Consider the following 21,379-nt stretch of genomic DNA (forward strand, 5'->3'; position numbering starts at 1 on the left):
AGCAAAAATGCTGCATTTAGAGAAAAAGGTTCACATGCAAAGATAAACAAGGGTACAAAACAATAATTTTATAAGCCAACATAGGAATGTCAGGAATAAATAACTTCAGTTTCATATACCAAAGTATACATTCAGCAAACTAGATTTGTAAACATGTAGAACTTCTTCAGGAATCAGTGGAGAGTACTATAACTTGGTTCCCTTGTTTAGTTCATTGGTTTTAAAGCAAAAAAAAAAAACAGTGGTAAATGGCGGATGGAAATGAATAGTTTACCGAGTAGAGTGATAATATTGAAATTCCGCGAAACAAAATGAATGGATTGAAGAGAATAAGGTATTGAAAATAGACCAATATACTGTACTGCGGGAAAAAATACGGCGAATGTACAGTATACGAGTACGAAATTTCATCAAAAATGCATTTTAATGAAGCAGGTTCGTTTACAAGTCATTTAAATCGTTTGTTTATGACGGGAGTTTAGAGGTCTAGAGGTTTCCAATGCATGTATGAAGGCAAAGCGCAGATTGAGCTAACAATCCTCCAAGTGCTTCCTATTATACTTGTTTAGCCTATGATAATTATTTCTACGTCAAAATGTCGCCTTAGTCGCCTATGATAGTGTTTGCAATTTTTGGCTTTTTCGCAAAGTTGCAGAAATTTATTTTTGTCAAGATTTTTTTCCAGCTCTCACTTGGGGCCTTAATCTTGCCGGAGTGCAGCAGAGGAGAAGCAGCCTTGCTATTTGGGTGTTGTCCTTGGGCAAGACACTTTATCAATATTTGCTTTCTACCAAGTAGCAAATAGGGACCCGTGCAGGCAGAGATGGAAATGCTGGTAAAGCTGTTACATAAGTTAAATATTATTTAAATTTATTTTAAAAAGAAAACCTTTTCGTTTTTACTGTACCTTATAAAATCTCCACTAGGGAAAAAATAACTAGATAAAGAAAAACAAAAGTTATGTGGTGTTGACCAAGCATTCAGGGGTCACCATATGTCTTGCTGCCGAGACAGCAAAAGAGCCCCGTACCTATAAGTAGATGCATTACCTGGACTTCGCAGACAGTCCCAGCCGGTGACTTAACTGATTGCGCTAAGGTCGGTTGGTGTTTGACGACGGGAAATTAAGACTCCTAAAGTAAATCACGGAGCGTGTGTATTGAAAACCAAAAATAACACCAACGGGACTCGAACCCCGGACCCCTGGGTCTGTGGACAGGGAGCCTAACCACCAGATAATTTAATTATACAGTCTTTCAACCACTGAGTGTTAATATATAGTTGGAAACACTTCACAGCTTAGTCTGCGCTTTGCCTTCATAAAACGCGTGCATGAAAACAAACCCCTAAACTTCTAAACTCCCGTCATAAACAAACGATTTAAATGTCTCGTAAACGACCCCGTTTCATTAAAATTCCCTTTTGTTGAATTTGTTTTCGTATACGGTACATTCGCCGTTTTTCCCCGCAATGTAATCGGTCTATTTCCTGTACCTTATACTCTTCAATCCATTAATTTTGCTTGTCGGAGTTTCAATATTGTCGCTCTACTTGGCAAACTATTCATTTCCATCCGCCATCTACTACTTGTTTTGCTTCAAAACATATTAACTACAAGGGAACCAAGTTATAGTTCTCTCCACTGATTCTTGACGAAGTTCTACATGTTTACAAATCTATTTTGCTGAATGTTTACTTTGATATATGAAACTGTAGTTATTTATTCCTTACGCAATTATGCAATTATTGGTATGTACATGTATACCCTTGTTTACCTTTGCATGTAAACCTGTTTTCTCTGAATACAGCATTTTTCTTTAGTATTGGCATTTGGTGTCTGAACATTAGTGTGTTATATAGGGCCCATGCCTATTGTACAAGCTGTGTTTTCTTATGTTTCCTCTACAGTTTTCACTCGTCTTTTGTACATGCACACGTATACATTGTAAATACTGATTTGTGAACACTGGAAGTAAATGAACTGAACTGAACTGACTTCTAACGAAACGTTTGAACAGGTAAGTCCCTGTTTAAGTAACACTGACTGCTCGATCAATCTTTCCTCTTTCTTTTCACTTTGATCTTGTTTGTTCTTTCAATTTATTTTGTTGTAGAATTTTAAGTTAACATCTGTAAGACAGGTTCAAATTTCGTTGTTTTTTTTTCACGAATCGCAAAAGTGTTTTGCCGAAGGCTTTTTGAAAGCGGCTGGCCCGGCTCACCGTACGAGACTACGAGTGCCGTATATTTACATAGTCGAGGGACGGTAGCTGTCTATATGAGTATGTATGGAGCATGTTATGTTGGTCAGGACGTCTATTCTAAGACTGCGGGGAGAGGTTTCGGTCTCGCGCGAGCGACTCTTGAGCTTTGTTTCCGAAATACGATTGTTCACCGTTTCTTTGCAGAGGTTCAAATCATTGGTTTCACCGTGGAAGAGTTGCTTTCAAGATACGGTCTTTGTTTCACGACGGGTTCAGCGCACTTTTCGTAGAGTCACGATCGTTACGTAATTTTTTTGTTCAAAACGCGATTGGGAAGCCTTCGTCTGTTCAACTTCTCCGCTTTTGTTCCAATATCGTGATACAAGAGCGAAGGGGGCATTTTCCGGCTTTTATTAACCTGTGTTTGGGTGGAGTACGTATGCTTGTTGCATAGCAAGACAGATACGTGTATATGGTATTGAAACTCAGTGTCTGCATGTCGCCCAGTAGACCTCAGACATAATGACGTCACGCTTTGTTTACATGTGCACTTTAGCTATGAAAGCCAGGGTTGAATTGGATGTAGGATATGAATCTGATGAAACTACAGCACAGAATGAAAGCAATTAGAATGTGTTATTTACGCTCCCTATTAAATGCTATTAATTAAGGGTGCCCTAAAACACACATTGGAAGTTATAGATGGGAGCAGCAAAAAAAGCGTCATTTATGACACATATTTGGACGTGTTTGGGCAATGTTTTCAACCTTTTTTCTTAAAATGTACTCAATTATTTTCTAGTTCTTTCATTATCATTTCTTCGGAATACTGCTCAATCCCCCACCCCACCCCCATAAAAAAAACCAGTTCATTATTATTATTCTTTTTTTTTTAGGGGGGGGGGGCGTCCAAATAAGTAGCTTTTTATTTCAGGTTGCGTTTGCGCACAAACAGATCCGCCGAGCAACTGAACTGGTTTCCAGTCCATTCATATTGAACATGATAGGGTGTTGGGAACCAACCTATCATGTCTTATGAATATCAAGAACGTTTGAACTGCTCTAAAAGTTGCGAGTCCACGATACAATGTTTTGTAGTTGCGGAGGGGGGGGGGGGGGAAATATCGCAGGTCCAATTGTTAAAGATGTGTCCCCATGCCATTTGCGCGTTGATTATCCAATCACCTCGAACATTGATTATCCAATTGGTATTTTCCTAGAATCCAAATACATTTAGAAAGTGAATTATTTCTTTTAAAAAAATTGATTTATTGGCGGCCAGATATCAATTCGGCTCTCGCAGGGTGGGTTTTGTGTGCAAAAAGGAAATTTCTCTTTAAATTAAAGGATGCAAATCTAAACTAGTAAACAGCACGTGTTGCCATCTTTAATGTCGTTCCCCCCCCCCCCCCATAACCGTGCACACCCACGGGGGTTGCGAAAACATGGGTCGATCTTGACAGTGTCTGTCCAAAGAAATTTCGGAAGCCGCACCGGCGGGCGGCGGGCGGCGGGCGGCGGGCGGCGGGCGGCGGGCGGCGGGCGGCGGGCGGCGGGCGGCGGGCGGCGGGCGGCGGGCGGCGGGCGGCGGGCGGCGGGCGGCGGGCGGCGGGCGGCGGGCGGCGGGCGGCGGGCGGCGGGCGGCGGGCGGCGGGCGGCGGGCGGCGGGCGGCGGGCGGCGGGCGGCGGGCGGCGGGCGGCGGGCGGCGGGCGGCGGGCGGCGGGCGGCGGGCGGCGGGCGGCGGGCGGCGGGCGGCGGGCAGCGGGCAGCGGGCAGCGGGCAGCGGGCAGCGGGCAGCGGGCAGCGGGCCGGTTCACCGTACGGCGCGCCGTCCCCATTCCCTGGTCACGTTGTACGACTGCACGGAGAGGTTTCGGTTTCACGCGAGCGACTCGAAGCGTTGTTGCCGAAGGATCAAACCACAAAATGCATGCATCGTGTTTCACCGTGGAAAAGTTACATAATACTTTCTCTTACTTTTGGGTGGAAAGCGCCATTCATTTTTCGTTCTCCCGCCGTTACGTAACTTGTTTTGTGAACGCGCAGTCGCCAGTTCAACTTCTCCGCTTTTGTTTCAATATAGCGATACAAAGAGCGAATAGGGCACACACCACTTTACCCGATCAACCTGCATAGGAAGCGAGATACGTTATTGAAACTAGAACAGAAACGTCCTAGCAAGTACACTTTATTAAGCCCCTGTTCATAAACTGGGCAGTGATGTGATAGGTTCATATCTTCGGCAAGCTTACTATTACTGACTTAAAAAAACCCGGATATCATGACCTTTTTATTTCCTGCAATAAATTTCCCCCGTTTATCGCAGCCTTGTGTAAAACACGAATCAATGACTTGGACCGCATATAGCGAGCTGATAAACTCAAGAATACATGCATTTGGAGGTTTCTGGAATTTTACTCACTAAGAAAAAGAATCGGTTAAAACCTTGGCTCTGTCAAGATGCCACATGTTAATTGGGACACACATACGCAACGTCGCATGGGGGGGGGGGGGGGGGGGGGGGCAATGGGGGCCATTGCTCCAAACTCCAAACCCTTTACGCAGCCAATGCGTACATCATTAAAATTGCGCTTCCATGCACCGACGCCATAAAGAGCCTTCCCTCTTGCTTTTTATATCAAATTTGGGGCGTAATATTTTGGACTCACTTTTTTCGGGGAACCAAAAAGTTTGACACACCCTAACAAAACACGGACCACCCTTAAAAAACCTTTAAAAAATGTTCTTTATTTAGCCTTGTAAATACGTGGGCGCGAGACCAGTATCGGACTGAAGGGTCGCGCGACCTGAAACGAATTGTTGATTGCAAGTAGGGAAACAAAAGAGGAATAGTTTGAGAGAAGTGTGCTTCCTCCATCGAGAGTAAAGCTGAATACTGCAATTCGGCGTAACAATCAATGCGTTAACAATAATACGTAACAGAGTGCGTTGTCAATGGTGTAACGCCCGATGTTGAAAGAGAAAGAAAGGCGTGTTTCTTGATACCGTATTGAATGGACAGAATTCTTTTGCCGAGTACATTGTTCAATGATGATCATTTGTGGCGATACTACGTAACGCTTTGTTTAAAAGTGCGCTTTCCTATGAGAGCTGGCTCTCATAGGAAAGCGCACATGTAAACAAAGCGTGACGTCATTACGTCTCAGGACCATTGAGGGCACTATTTAAGTTTAACGGTCAAGCCTACGCAGGTTTGGTTTGGGGGTTAAACATACGAAAAGTAGTTCGAGCTTAATTATCGTTTCGGCGACGTAGCTGCTATTAATTACGTGTGTTTATATAATACGATTATTGAAAAAGGTTGTGCGATTACTTTAGTTGATTGAGGGGGCTATTCAAGTTTAACGGTCAAGCCTACGCGCAGTTTTTTTTGGAGTTAAACATGCCAAAAGTAGTTCGCGCATAATTTGCTGTTTTTGTAACGTAGTTCGCCAAAACAGCTCGTGTTAAAAATCCGTGTGTTTCATATAGGACAGTTAAAAACCTAGAACCTCCAGAACCAAATGGTAACAAATGGGGGATAGTGTAATATAATTATTAGAATCAAGCATTAAAGTCTCTGTGATATTTGAAGTTATTGAAAATTAATAACGAGTTACGCGAAGTATATAACAACCAGTGGAATCCCATATGAGTGCAGACCAGCAAATCGACTCCCTTAGACCTCGATGATAATTACGAGTTTGTCCGTATTTTCTTAAAAAAGTACTCACAACTCTCAGAGGTGTTTGAGACACCATTTAAATCAAAGCTTATTTTATTATCTTTTATTTTCTGTTCAATTTTTGTTCAATTATCCAATGACTAATGGGAGAAAATCCCATCAAAGGATGTCAGCCCGATAAGCAGTCCATTGGCCCATCGCCATTTTGAAAAATGATGCCTGCGCTCTATTGCAAAGAGCAATATTAGGGCCCAATTTCATGCAAATTGGCCCGCATATTGTGTCATGGATGCCACTAAACCAAACTCATGATAAAATTGTATGATGTATATACGATTACGTATACACGTGTGCATGTACAACGGACGGGTGAACACGGTCGAGGAATCCATAAAAAAACACAGCTTGTGTTTATATAGTCATGGTCCCTGTATTTAAAACGATAATGTTCCGACACCAAATGACAATCAGGCAAATGGCCTAGTGGTTAGGCTTATCGTCCACAGACCCCGGGGTCCGGGGTTCGAGTCCCGTCGGTGTACTTTTTGGTTTTCAATAAACGCGCTCTGTCATTTACTTTAAGAGTCTTAATTTCCCGCCGTCAAACACCAACCGACCTTAGCTCAATCAGTTAAGTCGCCGGCTGGGACTGTCTGCGAAGTCCAGGTTATGCATCTACTCATAGGTACGGGGCTCTTTTGCTGTCTCGGCAGCAAGGCATAGGGTGTCGCCTCGTTTCCTCCCTTAACGGTGCTTGGCCCTCCGGGGTTACATGGATGGATAGGGAAGGAGGTGTGGTGGGCCGGGGAATCCGAGACCCAGGAAGAGCCCTATATGGGAGTCGGTAACCAATCGCGACCCCTGAATGCTTGGTCAACACCACATAACTTTTTGTTTTTCTTTATACCCTAATTTTTTTCCCCTATAGTCGAGAATTTATAAGGTACAGTAAAAACGCTCTAATAGCAAAGAATTTAGCATACAAATTGTGATTTGGCCCGCATATTATACATTTAATGTGTGTCATGGATGCCACTAAACTATAAACTCATAATAAAATCATGATAAAAATGTGCCCAGATTTAAAAACATGTGCAAAATGAAACGCCTTTTCCGAGGGTTACAGACGCCCTAAATTGGAATAAAAGTACATTTTCTCTTTAAAACAAAAGATGCAAATCAAAAACTAGTAAGCCTATATAGAAAAAAGTATGTAAACAGCACGGGGTGACATCTTTACGAATAGGTCTTCAAAGTGTCTGCCCAAAGAAATTTCGAAAGCCGCACCGGCGGGCGGCGGGCGGCGGGCGACGGGCGGCGGGCGGCGGGCGGCGGGCGGCGGGCCCGTTACGGCGCGTCTGCACGGAGAGGTTTCGGTTTCACGCGAGCGACTCGAAGCGTTGTTTCCGAAGGATCAAACCCCAAATGCATGAACAATGTGCGCTGTCAAATGTGTATCGCCCAATGAGGCGTGTTCGAATTCCTTGTTACTGTAGGCCCCTAGTGATTGGAAACAATTCTTTTTCCCCAAGTGCATTGTTCAATGAATATTATTTGTGATGATAGTCTCAATTGAGGGCACTATTTAAGTTGAACGGTCAAGCTTGCGCAGGTTTGGTTTGTGGGTAAAACGTACAAAAAGTAGTTCGCCCATAATTAGCCGTTTCGGCGACCTAGTTCGCCGAAAGAGCTCCTGTTTATTACGTGTGTTCATATTAGGATGATTATAGAAAAAGAGGGTTCGTTGGTGTCGTGATTCGAAAGAATTGTATAGATTGCATAATTTGTACATTGTGCAATGACGATCACTTGGGTGGTTATTTTTAGTTGATTGAGGGCGCTATTCAAGTTTAACGGTCAAGCCTACGCGCACTTTGTTTCGGGAGTTAAAGGTACGAAAGTAGTTCTCGCGTAATTTGCTGTTTTGGTAACGGAGATCGCCAAAACAGCTCTTGTTGAAAGCCTGTGCTTCATTATAGGATTAAAAATAGGAACTGCTGCATTTCTTTGATTCACATTTCTAACAGACCCTAATTTTAGGCTCCCGACAAAACAAACACCCATAGAACCTCTAGAACACTATTCACCGTAATGTAACAAATGGGGAAAATAAATTCAGGAAATCAGGCTCTGTGATATTGGAAGTTTTTGAGAATTAATAAACGATTTACGCGAAGTATACGGTATAACAACCAGTGGAATCCCAGAGAGGACGCCTCTCATTAGGTGTCTATAATGGGTGCAGACCTGCGAATCGACTCCCATAGAACTCGATGGTAATAACGCGTATTCCCAAAAATTATTAAAAAAATACTCTGAACTCTTAAAGGTGTATGACGCGCACCATCAAGGCTTATTGATTATCTTTTATTTTCTGTTCAATTTTTGTTCAATTATTCGGTGACTTATGGGAGGAAATTCCATCAAAGAATGTCAGCTTGAAAAGGTCCCGTAGCCCATCGCGATTTTGAAAAATGATGCATGTGCTCCATTGCAAAATTGAGCAATTTTAGGGCCCAATTTCATAGAAATACGAAGTCACACTCTGCCACTTTTATTTCGGTTGTGTACTATATGAACCTAGCAACCAGTTGTGTAAACAATTGAACAAGTTGTGTAATTTTTTACACAAGTTGTGTAAACAACGGTTTACACAACAGGTTGCTAGGTTCATATAGTATGCAACCGTTTGATTTTTACACAACCAAAAAAACAGTGTTATGTGTACGGCTTCCACCCATCTTTTTTTTCGGGGGGGGGGGGGGGTTGGGCGTTGGGAGGGGGAAACATCAAGTTCAAGGCCCACATTGGTGCTCTAATAGCCAGGCGCGCTGAAATGTAGACCGGTTATTTTCTCCAGACACTTAGGCCTCCGAAAATCGTGCCATATTTTCAATGGGGAGCCCAAATAATATCCTACAATCAGGCACACTGTATGAACTACAAATGCACCCTTGTCACGACTATTTCTTTAGGGGGAGACCGTTCGCATGTACGTCACATTCCTTCTTTTTGCTAATGCAATTTTCTATTTTTATTAATTTTTTTGGGGGGGGGGGGGCTAGACAAAATTTGTGGCCCCCCGTAGAACCGCCACTGCTAAAAGCAAAGAATTGAAGTACAAGTGTATACACATTTTGATTTGGCCCGCATATTATACATTTAATGTGTGACTCATGGATGCCACTAAAACAATCTCATGATAAAATCATGATAAAAATGTGCCCAGAAAAAAAAAATGAAAAATGAAACTCCTTTTTCAGAGGGTTTCAGACGCCTTTAATTGGAATAAAATTACATATCTCTTCAAAACAACAGATGCAAATCGAAAACTAGAAGAAAAAGGTACGTAAACAGCACGGGGTGTCATCTTTACGAAAAGTTCTTCAAAGTGTCTGTCCAAAGAAATTTCGAAAGCCGCACCGGCGGCGAGCGGCGGGCGGCTGGCCGGTTCACCGTACGGCGCGTCGTCCCCAATCCCTGGTTTGTTGTAATACTGCACGGAGAGGTTTCGGTTTCGCACGAGCGACTCGAATAAAAGCCGGTTGTTTCCGAAGGATTAAACCTCAAATGCATGAATAATGTGCGCTGTCAAAAATGTCTTCAAATTGTCTGCCCAAAGAAATTTCGACAGCCTCACCGCCTGGCGGCGGGTGGCGGAACGGTTCACCGTACGACGCGTCGTCCCCAATCCCTGGTTTGTTGTAAGACTGCACAGAGAGGTTTCGGTTTCGCGCGAGCGACTCGTACTCGAAGCGTTGTTTCCGAAGGATATAACCCCAAATGCATGAACAATGTGCGCTGTCAAAAGTGTAACGCCCAATGTGTTCAAATTCCTTGGTACTTACTGTACTGATTGGAAAGAATATTTTATTACCGAGTACATTGTTCAATGACTATTATTTGTGATGATACTCTCAGTCGATTGAGGGCACTATTTAAGTTTAAAGGTCAAACCTACGCAGGTATGTGGGTTAAACATACAAAAAGTAGTTCGCCGTTTAATAATAATTAGCCGTTTAGTTCGCCGAAACAGCTCCTGTTTATTACGTGTGTTCATATTAGGATTAGGATTATAGATGAAGGGGTTCTTTGCTGTTGTGATTCAAAAGAATTATTTAAGGTTACATAATAATTGTACAGTGTGCAATGACGATCTGTTGTGTGATTACTTGTAGTTGATTGAGGGCGCTATTCAAGTTTAACGGTCAAGCTTACGCTCAGTTTGTTTTGGGAGTTAGTTAAACGTATATACGAAAAGTAGTTCGCACACAATTTGCCGCAATGTTAACGTTGTTCGCCAAACAGCTGTTGTTAATCGCGAGTATTTCACATTAGGATTAAAGATAGGGACCGCTGCATTTCTTTGATTCTCATTTTAATTTTGATGCCGTCTCCATGTTTCACAGGTCACCGTACAAATAGATATCATATCTTCCCCTCTCTACTTTGTATCTATTCAAAAACCATTACCCCATTCACATCTGAACAAAAACTTGTAGGAGAAAAAAATGGGCTAATTATTAAAACAGTTATTCATCGAAACCTATTGAAACCAAAGGTAGGATGCTGATGTCTGTGCACATTGACTGCCAGTAGAGAACAATATTGTTTTACATTTTAGCATAGTTAAAGTTGACGTTTTGGTCCGAGACAGAACTAATTACTCGAACAGAATTTGTTTTGTGAGGGCGCCATTGCAATATTCAGAGAGTGCGAGCAGATGATGGCGAGTACATGTACGAGCATCGAACTCATGCAGTGGCGTATTAAACTGGGTTCAATTTGCTAGGTGGCCGGGGTAGGACCTCTTTTTTGAAGGGGGCATTCATTGGGTTTTAAAAAAATCATAAGATCATTTTAACAAACTGTTTTAACCAACAAAGTTTTAACCAGCGTTTTGAGAGCGTAGGACAATTTTCTATTCAATTTTACAAGAGGTTGTCACAAAAAAATACCCCCTCTCTCAAAAACAACTCCATTAAAAGGTTGCCAACCCCTGAGCCTAGGTCTAAGTCTAGACACCCCACCCCCTCTATGCGTAATAGCTAGACCCGCAAGTTTGGGTTTTTTTCGAACAAAATCGCCTGAGTTTGAAGCCACCAGTCACAAATTCTTGATTTTACATACATGTTGTAAATATGTTTACAATCAATGCCAATCATGGGTCGCCAGGACCTCTTATTCAAAATTACCCGTGGGATCACAAAATATTCATGAGCTCCCGCGCAGTAGTTTAGAGCCTTTTGTTGGTTTGCACCCCTAGCAGCAACCACCACAGACATGCATGCAGACCAGCAGTAAATAAACTGCCATAGACCCCAATGATAAATGCCCTCACTTCAGAAATTCAGGAAAAATGCTCAAAACTCTCCAAGGTGTTCAAGACACGCATCAAATAAAAGCGTATTTCATCATCTTCGTTTTCTGTTAATTTTTTGGGGTTAATTTGATTACTTTTGGGGAAAATTTCCATCCACAGATGATAACTTCTAAAAATAGTCCTGATGCCCATCGCAATTTTGGAAAATGATACCTTGCAAAATAGATCACTTTTAAGGCACAGTTTCATCGAAATTTCGCAGAAATACAAGCTCACAGTCCTGTGCACGGCTTGTTTATGGCCCACGCGAAATGCTCTATAGCGGCGAATTTGAAAATACTCAGAAAAAACCCATGATTTGGGTATGAGACACTTTCATCAAAAAGCACAATCTTTTACTGGAAACCGAAAGGTGTATACACAAGAGGCAGGGGTTGTACAGAGCGAGTCAAAGGGAGAAGTGACCTGAATTCATGATTTTTCCCCCTGAAAAAGCAAATTAAATTGGATACACCAAATAAGCGCGCATTAAACGAGCATCATCAGTGTGAAAAAGAAAAAAGAATCAGCGTTATACTGAAAACGATCCATAAGTTAAGCATGTTTTACCAAAAGAACCTATTTTACAGCTGTCCATGAAATTCTAAATGCTTTGAAGCCATTCAGTGGAGTACCAGAGATTATCACACAGGCATTCAGATACGAATGAGCTTTTAATAATCGAGTCAAGACTGAATCATTTGATCAGTTTTTGTGTTTTGTGTATGAGAAACAAATCAATTTGTTTTTCTTAAATGATGATGGTAATTTTTGTTTGTTTCACTATGCAACTTTTCGTTCATTCATGGAGGTAGCAAAAGCCCATGATGCATTGTAATTAAAATGGTATTCATCAATGCGTATCAGTACATGATCAATGGTGGGCAGCTGAATGATGTGGTATTTCTATTAAAATTGGGATAATTTGTGTTTAGAGTAGGCCTATGCAAATTAATACGTGGAACTTTCACAGTTACTAGTCAATAACATATACTTTTATTCCCATGACATTTTTTCTATTAAATGCAGCGAGCTACATATTCCCCCCAACTCGAACACTTTGACTGTTTATGCAAACCACATCAGATAAAATATTATTCTCCATCAGAAGAAGGGGGGGGGGGTAAAATTCACATATATTTTCCCCATTATGGACTAATTTGCCATGATAAGAGAACACAGTGATAAAGCTATTCTGTTGATACGGTCCTGCTTCATTTTGTAATGCCTTTTATATAAAGGCCCCACTCTGAACAATGCCAATTAAAACGTGGTTCAATTATCACGCTGTCTTAACACAAGCCATTCGTCATGGTAACGGCATAATGACAACGAGGTTAATATCCCTGCACGCAGTTTTCGTATGAAGAAAAAAATTGTAGGCAACGTCAGAGCTGCTGTATCCATCTTAAAAACATGTCATGGTTTTTGGAGAACTTAATCTGGATACTTTTTTTGCTCCTTTTAGTCAGCAACCGGGGTTTTCTCCAAGCCTCCTGCCCGCCCGGCTGGCTGAAATGGCGACAGTCTTGTTACATCCGACTCCCTAACAGGATGAATTGGTTTGAGGCCTCGGAGGCTTGTGACCGTCCAGGAGGCAGCATGATCGTGCCCAATTCAAGAGAGGAAAACCTCTTCATCTGGGAGTCATTGGTAAAAGGTACCGGTGGACTCTGGATTGGCTGTACGGATGCGGCTCAAGAGGGTGTCTGGCTGTGCGATGGTCAGCCTGCACAATACACCAACTGGCATCCGAGCTACCCAAGCAGAAGCAATAAACGTAACTGCGCCCGTATATCCGCCTACGAAGGATGGCGTTGGGTCGATAAGACACTTTGCAATAGACAGCGATTTGCTGCCTGTGAGATGACACCCTTTTCGGTACCAGCCTACCACACCTTCACCGGTCTCGATGGGCGTGTCCCCCAGCGATGCCTCCTCCATCACGACATCAAGAATCTGACGGCAGAGGGCTTGCTTGCCTGTGGCTGGGCGTGCTGGGCCGATCCCCGATGCCGCTCCTTTAATCTCTATCAGAGCAACAAGAAAGAAAAGATGTGTCAACTCAATGACGTCACTCGTCTTGTGGCTGATGACAACGACTTCAAGGCAACCGACAACTGTTACTTTTTTAATTTGTGAAAATATTTCACCGAAAGAACACGTGCCGTCAATGCTCGGATGAACACTATACTACTGTTGGAAATACACTGCTACCTTATTACGCATTTTATTATAAATACACTGCTGATTGATTGGAACTTACAAACATCGATGCCTTGTTTTAGAAGTAGCTGAGTTTAAGGTTAGAATCTCAATCTCAAATTTGCCGTATTTGTGTTTGGTCACGGGATGTACAACATACAATCTGGATGCCAGTTGAAGTCGTCTGTTCATGTCATCTTCAATGGACACGAACATTGACTGTTTCTTTTTTAATTTGTGAACATTATCATCAAAACTGAGTTAAGTTTAGATTTAGATGTACATGTGTACCAACAAGAGGTTGTAAAAAGTAAGTGTGAACAACGAATACAAATGTTTCCTTCGTTATGTAAAAAAAACAAAGACTTAAACATTGTTGTTTTCGTGGTAGATCTGCAACAGGGGCGGCGGAACCGGGGGGGGGGGGGCAGGGGGAAGCTTGCCCCCAAGATTTTTCCCAGGATAACAAAAGTTCCCCTCTTGCGTTTATAAATGTGACCCCTCGAGATGAAAACAAAACTGCCCCTCAAACGCACACATGAAAGCATATGATCGCGCTACAAATACAATTGTCTCCTCTCTTGTAATCAAACTGCCCCCCCCCCAAAAAAAAAACACGAGTGCCCGTCTCGCATGCGCATTAACAAAATTGTGCACCTTCTCGAGATGGAAAACTACCCCTCGAAAGCACAAGAGGGGTTCTCGCAATAACAAAATTGTGCCCCTCTCAAGATTGAAAATTGGCTAACAAAAAATAGTGCATCTCGCGATAACTTCTCGAGGTGGAAACTGCTCCTCGAAAGCACACTTTTATTAGTGACCTGCTCGCAACATTAAAATTGTGCCCCTCTCATATGAAAAACTGGCCTTTAAAAATAAAAGTGTTCCTCCTCACGCTCGTACCATACTTTGAGTGGGGGCGCTGTTGAAATCCGACGATTAGAAACGATATATCACAGAATAGTGTACATTATACCCCCTATACCAAGCTGGCTCTGTCCGTATTTTGTGCAAAGGCGGACATTATTACCAGTAAAAAAAATGTGGGTGTCAGAGCGGGGGGGGGGGGATTTTTTTCATGATTTTTTTATTGAAATTTTGTTTTTGGATCCGAGCCTGAGTGTTTGTCCTGTTAACAGGGCTCTCAAAAGTGGTAAAAACACGCCCTCTTTGTTGGAGCGCGGAGCCATAGTATCCGCATTCCAGATTATATCTAAACACTGACGTTTTAGAGTGCATCGACCGAAAAGTGGAGTTCTTTGGGTTGTTTTCTCGGAACCACAAATCCACGACGAGCACAAGAAAGGGCAAGCATTTTGACATGAAAATAACAAGAAATTGGCGATGCACGAACACCGCTTTCAATTCTTTTCGTGTCAATGACCGTTCGTTCAGCGTATAGGACATACTTCTTCTTCAAATTCTAAGTTCATTCTGTGTAATGCGTGAATGACCAAAGAGGCCCGATTGTATTCGATCGGCAAAACTCCCGGACCAAGAAGTCTCTTTTTTTTTGGTTTCAGATAAAAAGAGCTGTGATTCAAACTTTTTAGATGTCTTTGGTCAAGAATTGCGAAACTCAGTGAGATCTGTAACAATCATAATCTTGACAATTACAGGGCGAGTCAAAAAACACGAACCCCAAATGTCGGGACTATTGTTTTAGTGAAATTCTGTATGTAACATTTTTAAAATCTAGGATATGAAAGCCCAATTCATAAGCTTTCTTTTAGTACAAGATTCATTCAAATCACCTATGCATTTTTCAAGTTACGGGCTATTAAACACGACCACCGTTTTAAAGTTCTGTCCACGGATCACACAGAAGGTGTGCGTCCTTTCAGCAAAACGAAAACAATGCACGCACATCCATTTGTGATTTTGTTTTCGTTTTTCTGAAAGAACACTTACCTTTTTGTGATCCGTGGACAGAACTTTAAAACGGTGATCGTGTTTAAAAGCCCGTTACTTGAAAAGAACATAAGTGATTTGAATGATTCTTGTACTAAAAGAAAGCTTATGAATTGGGCTTACATTTCCTAGATTTTGAAAGTGCTACATTTAGAACTTTACTAAAACAATAGTCCCGACATTTGGGTTTCGTTTTTTTCTTACTCACCCTGTATAGCAATTCAGAAGGCTGATTAAGGACAACAATTAGTTGTTATGTTGCAATATGCTCGATGTAATTTATAACAATGTTCAATCGATATTGTATAGAATTGTGTGTAACGTTTGCATTGTTACTGTGTGCTAAGTAATATTTAGTATATTTAACCATTCTAAAGGCTGAATATTTACATGCATGATGATGTACAGTGTTGATGTTTGTGGTATATGGTATGCTATAGTTTTTAGTGCGTCATTGGATTCGTATGGATTTAATGTTTATCTTTAGAGGATTGATTTTAAAGTCAACTATTCGTTTGTACCACAAGGAGCTAAGAACGGATTTTTTGTCTTAATGCTTATGTAAAGCGCCTATAGGCTAGGAGCATTTCAATGGATTTGGCACCATATATTTTATTATAGTATTCTTTTATGTTACACGTAAACAGACTTGAAGTTTTTTTTCGCAAGTACATGTACTCACTTTAAATGCTTCAAACAACATAATTGTATTCCAAAGGTTACATGCTGAGTAAAATTCCTCTGAATGGCTGCAGAGGGCGCTATACCACTCGCACGGGGCCGAGCCGTATCTATATGCACACTAAGTCGCAACACTGCACCCATGCATAAATGTCTCCGATTTTGCTAGTGAGGACTGCACAAGTTTCTAACTGAACACTAATAATTGCACAACTATGTTGCAGTTACTAAAACGTTTGGATGTGTGCTATCAAAATTGAGTTCTTGTAGTTAAAATGTTCACCGTGTATCTTTCATAGTTCTCTTGCATTGTAAAACTATACATTGTCAAGAGTTTCAACAAATTTATTGTTACTTGAAAATAATAGCACAGATAAAATGAGTACAATTCATAACGCCGCGCTTATCCCCTTTTGGAGATCCGAAATAAGACATCATAGCAACAACGTGTTTGTTGACGCAAGTTCAAGAACTGTTGAATGAAATGGCAACTGCAAAATGTATTGTTAAAAGGTTGTCATATTCTACAATGTAGATAACATTTGGTGTGGATAGTGTTCAGACATTTTGGTTTTAGTTGTGTCTTGATCTTCGTCAATATACCAAGCATGGCATGGTTTATCATAGCAAGTTGTTCTCCGATGCTTGTCTTGATCTTCATAAGTTTACCAGTCTGTCAGGCCCTCTACGCCTCCTGCCCGCCTGGCTGGCTGAAATGGTAGCAATCTTGCTACATCTTACTGCCGGACAAGATGAATTGGTTTGAGGCCTCTGAGGCTTAACCGGCCGAAAGTTTACCAGAAGAAAGCCTCTTCGTCTGAGAGTCAATGTTGTGATTAAGAAGTTGGGATTCTCTGGACTGGAGAGGATTTTGAGGACTGAAGCAATACATACACGTACGTGTATTTCTTTTTTTTTTTACTCAGGTCCCAAAATTCCACTGACAGCTTCACAGATCAAGCAACCCCGGCGTGTATAGCACTCTACATGTTACCTACAGGGAACATGGCACAAAACTGGGGAACAACCTGGATATAGTATTAAAACCCTTTCCTCTGTAAAAGCCTAGCATTCTCCTGAAGACAAACAACTTTAAGCGTACATGTTGGAGCGTAGAGTCTTGCCGGTTGTTTTCTCAACCACATCATAAACTCATAAAAAGCATACACTCAAGGCCAACCGTAAAATCGTTTACTTATTGACGCTTTACCATGGAAACTATACGCCCCTGACTTCCATTATTTCATATGTTCCACATCAATAAACTCTCCGACCTTGGAGGCAGTACACTCAGCAAAGCTATTATTGTCTTCGTAATTGACTAATTGTCGACCAGTTAAAGCAAGATAATTGAAGCGTTTTCTTCACTTACCAGCAAGCGCTGTTGTCACCGTCATGATAATTTCGTGTGTTCGTCATCATTCAAAGCATGGTTAACAAACAAACTGTCGTGAGATATTTCCCTTGATCTCAACAATTTACCAAATGAAAAGACCTGACGAGAAAGAAACCTACCAGTTGTTAAGCACATTTCAAAGATTGTTCAGTCGTTGCTTTCTTAATGTGGAAAAATATTATAATTGTAGTAAAATGTTCTCTAGTAAGGCCTAATACAACCAGGTTTTGTTTTCTGTCTGTTATAGAGCGTCATTGCAAAAAGAGGAAACAAAATCTCTATCAGTTCTAAAATTCAGGAAGATGCATTTGCCGTTCTCTTCGAATTTTGAGAATATATTTTCAATAGTTTCAGAATATAAGAATAAAATTTAATTTTGTTCAGTGTCTCTCACTGGAACAATAAGTGTGTTTGTACTGATATACTTCATTGTTATACTATGTAGGTATACAATGCAATGATACTTTAAACGGTTGCCTCATTGGGATTTTTTCCCACGTATTACATTTCGTCACCATGGTTTCTCTTCTACCAACGATGCAGGCGCCATGGTGATAATTAGCAGTACTTGAGATGAATAATTTGTTGCAATTTAAATGCGTCCTTAAACTACGTACACGATTAAAATTGCAGTGAGTATAAAAAGATCATACACACGTATAGTTGGCAGCATTCAACGGTACGATGGCTTGGTGGACAGCAAGGTTTGTTCTGATGCTTGTCTCGGTCTTCATCAATTTACCAAGCTGCCAGGCCCTCTACGCCTCCTGCCCGCCTGGCTGGCTGAAATGGCAGCAATCTTGCTACATTTTACTACCGGACAAGATGAATTGGTTTGAGGCCTCGGAGGCTTGTAACCGGCCGGGAAGCAGTCTGGCCGTGCCCAACTCGCGGGAAGAAAACGACTTCATCTGGAAGTCAGTGAGGCCACAGACTGACGGTATGTGGATAGGCTGTACGGATGCGGCCAAAGAGGGTATCTGGCTGTGCGGAGGTCAACCTATGACTTTCAGCAGTTGGAATGGGCGAAATCCGCACAACGACAACCAGCGTAACTGCGCCCGGATGACTGCGTACGGTGGTGGGGGCTTATGGTCCGACAGTGTTCCTTGCAGCAACCGCAAACCTGCAGCCTGTGAGATGACGGTCTCTGCGATGACAGCCTACCACACCTTCACCGGTCCTGATGGGCGTGTCCCCCAGCTATGCCTCCTCCATCACGACATCAAGAATCGGACGGAAGCTGGCGTGCTTGCCTGTGGCTGGGCGTGCCGAGCCGATCCCCGATGCCGCTCCTTTAATCTCTGGCAGAGCAACACCGAAAGAGAAAAGATGTGTCAACTCAATGATGTCACTCGTCTTGTGGCTGATGTCACCGACTATAAGGCAATCAACAACTGTTACTATTTTGAACTGTAGAAATATTTCAACTGAAAGATCACTTGCCGTCAGTGGTCGGACAATAATTATTGTCTCAGAACTGCAATGAATCACAATTCACATCACTTGCCGTCAATGCTCGAACAATAAGACTTCTCTCTCAATTACACCCCTTTTCGACTCGGAAGCATTATAGAAGGAACCGAGTCGAAGGATTTTTAGCTTAATCTAGAGAATCACGGATTATCCCCGTCATTGTACCTGCTCGTGTGCTCACTCACGATCCGGCCCTCGGTTAAAGATTTCTGTCATCTCTACTAGACACACGAAACTGATCTGTATATTAAACGGAAATTATAATAATATTTCCGAAAAAAACCCCGAAAAAACCCAAACTTTTCGGCTTTCAAATTTTCTTTTTTGTTTAAAGGTCTAAATTTAAGTTCACAAACCAAAAAAGGTATTAGAGTGAGCGTGGTTAAAAAAAATGATGTATTTTTCTTGATGTACAAATTTGGAATGAATTAAAAGCTCGCATTGTTATCATTGTTTAGTAAATCAGTGGTTATCCGTCAGTGTGTTTGTGCACAGGCTGTATAGCTCCAGGGTGTCAATAAGACAATGACCGTGAAAGAAAAAGCACTAAAATGATATGTGGCTTGCTCCATTGAATGCAAACATATCATGGTAATAAAGTACATACATGTATGTTATTGACTATAGTAACTCTAAAAACAAATCACGTAATTTGCATCATTCACGCGTTGTTTCTATATACACTGTAAAAAAGGTTGGATAAAACACTGTTGGGCAATGTAATATACCCAGAATTGGTATGAAATTATCTCATATTGGGTTGAATTGGGTAAAAGCTGTCAAACTATTGGGAAGTATTTGCCCCGAGTGTTGGCAGTTGATAATTCGACCAGCGTTGGTCGAATTATCAACCCATTTTGCCCGACTTTTTTACAGTGATACATGAACCACACAATTATTGAAACAATATTATTCTCTACTGGCAGTCAATGGGCACAGACGTCAGCATCCCACTTTTGGTTTCAAAAGGTTTCGATGAATAACTATTTCAATAATTAGCTCATTTTTCTCCTACAATTTTTTTTTTCAGATGTGAATGGAGTAATGGTTTTTGAATGGATACAAAGTAGAGGGGAATATAGGATATCTATTTGTACGGTGACCTGAGAAACGTGATGACATCATCAAAATTGAAATGAGAATCAAAGAAATGCAGCGGTTCCTATTTTTAATCCTAATATGAAACACACGCAATTAACAAGAGCTGTTTTTGCGAACTATACGTTACCAAAACAGCAAATTATGTGTGAACTATTTTTCGTAAATTTAACCCCCAAAACAAAATACGCGTAGGCTTGACCGTTAAACTTGAATAGCGCCCTCAATCAACTTAAAGCGATCACACAAGTACTGATTGACATTGTATACTGTACAAATCAAATACAATTCTTTCGAATCACAACAGCAACGAACCCCTTCATCTATAATCATTATCCTAATATAAACACATTCAATAAACAGGAGCTATTTCGGCGAACTTCGTCGCCGAAACGGCTAATTATGCCCGAACTAACTTTTCGTACATTTAACCCACAAACCAAACCTGCGTAGGCTTGACCGTTGATGTTAAACTTAAATAGTGCCCTTAATTGAGAGCATCAACACAAATAATATTCACTGGACAATGCTTCACTCGGTAACACTACCAAGGAATTCGAACACGCCTCACATTGGGCGTTACACTTTTGACAGCGCACATTGTTCGTGCATTTGGGGTTTGATCCTTCGGAAACAACGCTTCGAATCTCTCGCGCGAAACAGAAACCTCTCGGTGCACTTTTACAACAATAACCAGGGATTGGGGACGACGCGCCGTACGGTGAACCGGCCCGCCGCCCGCCGCCCGCCGCCCGCCGCCCGCCGCCCGCCGCCCGCCGCCCGCCGCCCGCTGCCCGCCGGTGCGGCTTTCGAAATTTCTTTGACAGACACTTTGAAAACCTTTTCGTAAAGATGTCTTCCCGTCCTGTGAATATACCTTTTTCCTTCAGTTTTCGATTTGCATCTTTTGTGTTAAATAGAAAATGCACTTTTATTCCAATTCAGGGCGTCTGAAACCCTCTGATCAAAAAAGAGTTTTATTTTGCAATTTTTTTTTTCTGGGCACATCTTTATCATGATTTTATCATGAGTTTGGTTTAGTAGCATGCGCTATGCATGACACACATTACATGTATAAAATGAGGGCCAAATCACAATGTGTATGCTTAAATTCTTTGCTATTAGAGCACCAATCTGGGCCTTGAACCTGATGTTTAAAAAAAAAGATGGGTAGAAGCCGTACACAGGAGAGCGAGCTCGTATTCTGTGAAATAATGTGCATGAAATTGGGCCCTAAAATTGCTCTATTTTGCAATGGAGCGCAGGCATCATTTTTCAAAATGGCGATGGGCTACGGGACAACGTTTCGGGGTGACATCAATCTATGTAATTGCCTCCTATAAAGTCACCCAAAAATTGA

General features: G+C 41.7%; 2 protein-coding genes across 2 annotated transcripts; both read left to right on the forward strand.

Moving 5' to 3' along the window:
* Window positions 1-12,665: 12,665 nt before the first annotated feature.
* LOC119738434 (perlucin-like protein) lies at window positions 12,666-13,843 on the forward strand. The gene has a single exon (XM_038213329.1). It carries the CDS (start codon window positions 12,669-12,671, stop codon window positions 13,392-13,394), a length of 726 nt encoding a protein of 241 aa, XP_038069257.1. The 5' UTR covers window positions 12,666-12,668; the 3' UTR covers window positions 13,395-13,843.
* Window positions 13,844-17,976: 4,133 nt separating this feature from the next.
* On the forward strand, window positions 17,977-19,203 carry LOC119738433 (C-type lectin lectoxin-Enh6-like). The gene has a single exon (XM_038213328.1). It carries the CDS (start codon window positions 18,130-18,132, stop codon window positions 18,862-18,864), a length of 735 nt encoding a protein of 244 aa, XP_038069256.1. The 5' UTR covers window positions 17,977-18,129; the 3' UTR covers window positions 18,865-19,203.
* Window positions 19,204-21,379: the final 2,176 nt, after the last annotated feature.

Source organism: Patiria miniata, unplaced genomic scaffold (genome assembly GCF_015706575.1).
Source record: "Patiria miniata isolate m_02_andy unplaced genomic scaffold, ASM1570657v1 HiC_scaffold_3, whole genome shotgun sequence".
Taxonomy (NCBI): domain Eukaryota; kingdom Metazoa; phylum Echinodermata; class Asteroidea; order Valvatida; family Asterinidae; genus Patiria; species Patiria miniata.